The sequence below is a fragment of the Crocodylus porosus genome, unplaced genomic scaffold, assembly GCF_001723895.1.
Source record: "Crocodylus porosus isolate Cpor-Errol unplaced genomic scaffold, CroPor_comp1, whole genome shotgun sequence".
In the NCBI taxonomy this organism is placed as follows: Eukaryota; Metazoa; Chordata; order Crocodylia; family Crocodylidae; genus Crocodylus; species Crocodylus porosus.
Genome location: NW_017728886.1, coordinates 65,611,909 through 65,613,964, shown reverse-complemented (window position 1 = coordinate 65,613,964; position 2,056 = coordinate 65,611,909). Strand labels below are relative to the sequence as shown.

The 2,056-nt window shown below is 48.2% G+C and overlaps 1 protein-coding gene across 3 annotated transcripts in view; it reads left to right on the top strand.

The window, feature by feature from the left end:
- Window positions 1-213: 213 nt before the first annotated feature.
- The window catches only part of SGO1 (shugoshin 1), a 20,200-nt gene continuing 18,357 nt past the window's right edge, over window positions 214-2,056 (top strand). For all 3 annotated transcript variants that reach the window (XM_019535908.1, XM_019535899.1, XM_019535916.1), the window contains exons 1-3: window positions 214-333; window positions 421-569; window positions 654-850. In XM_019535908.1, coding sequence (XP_019391453.1) covers window positions 428-569; window positions 654-850 — 339 coding nt within the window. In that variant the 5' untranslated portion in view covers window positions 214-333; window positions 421-427. The remainder of the gene's footprint in view (window positions 334-420; window positions 570-653; window positions 851-2,056) is intronic.

Sequence of the window (2,056 nt, the reverse complement as noted above, 5' to 3'; positions counted from 1 at the left end):
ACAACTTTGCTCCTTGCCTGGCCCGCCCCGCCCTCTCCCCCCGCCGGGGTTTGTCGCTAGGCGACGTCATGGCTGCCGGATCACGTGAGCCTGCTGACCAATGGGAAGGCGCGGCGGAAAATTTCGAATTCCGAGAGAGCAGCCAACTGTCGCGAGGTGTCAGCTCGCGCTCCGCTGTTGAGCCGAGCGTCCCGGAACCCGGTGAGCGGGGCGGCGCTGCTCACGGGCCAGGCCTCGCCCGCGGCCCGAGCAGCAATCCTTGGAAGCCCCCTGTGTGGCCAAGCTGTTGTCAAGGTCCGTTCTCCCTGAAGCGTTGTGGGGCTTCTTTAAAGAGTACGTCCTACTTTGTTTCGCAGTGGCTCTTGCTTGAAATCTCTGCCTGCCCCACTGTGCCATTTAACTACTTCTTTGTTTCTTTAGCTAGGCCATGGCTGGGAAAAAAAGCTTGAAAAAATCCTTCAAGGACAGCCTGGAGGACATAAAAGAGAGAATGAAAGAGAAAAGAAATCAGAAGTGGATGAAGCTGGGGAAAGCGAACCCGATCCTGTCCACAAAGCACAAAGGAACAAGTAAAGATGTTGTAATGTTTAGTTTCCAAGCGCGGCTGTCAGCTTGGCTGATGTCCTGCCTAAACCTGCTTTGTTTTCTTGCAGCCAGCAGTTCTGTGCAACTCAGAAGCGTCCAAGAGAATAACCGAGCATTGGCTCTGGCATTGCAAGAGGAAAAGACCAAACTGAAAGAAGCGCAAGAAGTCATTCTGCAATTAAAGAAAGACTATCAGTATCTGAAGCTTCATCTGTTTGGCTTGGAAAGAAAGCTGAGGTCACAGCAAGCAAAAGAACCTGCCGAGGTAGCCTGTTGCTGTAATACCTTTTTTATTTTAATTGAAAATAGTCTGAACCTTGGAAAGCTCCTTTGCTTTAGGAAGGGGTCTAGGCTGTAGCCATGTTGGTCTAAGGACATGGGCAGACAAGGTTCACTGGGTGAATCTGATGTCTTTTATTAGACCAACTCAGATAGCTGGAAAAATTCTTAGCAAGCTTTTGGGTATAGATACCCTTCATTGGGCTGAGGAAGCATCTGAGCTTAGTGTGTGCTCTTCCTGGATATAAGAATATGAGTAAATTTCTCTCTATGCACCTTGAGTAATCCCACTGAAAGGAAAAGTTTAAGCACATGCCTAAGGTTTTTTTGCATGACTGGGTCACTAATAATATACATCCTAGGTCAGGGATCAGTACCATTTTTGGGCAGAGTGCTAAAACAACCCACAACTTCAACTTGTAAGATATTGGCATACTGGAGTGGATGGTGGGGGAGCCACGAGGGGCCAAATCCTTGTGGCAGCACAGCCCTGCCCCTTTCCCTGCTGTGTACCCGGAGGTGTGCATACCAAAGCAATATGTCTTTGGGTGCCGCAGTCTGGCACCCATGCTGGGTGTTGCCCACCCTTGCCCTAAGTTTTTTCATTTCTGATCTAGAGGTGCTGAGTAGTTGTAACTTTTGGACTCAAGTTGCTTATTTTTAAAAGTGCTTAACTCAGGTCATACCAGTCCAGGTCTGCTACCATTATGATAGTAGGCAGTACTATCTGCAGCTGTCAGTGCCAAGAGCTGGGCATGGAGGAGCAACCTAGAGAGGAATACTAGTCTTTACCCTGGTGGAGGATAGAATAGATAGATAGAACAGCATAAACATTCTAATAAATGAATAATAAGACCCCTTTTACTATTGCAGAAACTAGATAGTGTGTTTTTTTGATATAATTATTAGTATGAGTCGAGGGTCAACAACATTTTTGGCCAGAGTGTCAAAAACACCCCAACCTCCACCCACGCCTTGACTCGGCGAGACAGACGGGCAACTGTAGGCCCGTCAGTCTTACCTCTTTCCTTGGGAACCTCTTTGAGAAGATCCTCAAGGAGCACATCTGTGATGGGCCCGCTTCAGGGATGATGCTCAAGAGCAACCAGCACGGTTTCATTAGGGGCAGGTCATGTCAGACCAACCTGATTGCCTTTTATGATCAGGTTACAAAGGCAATGGAGGTGCGTGT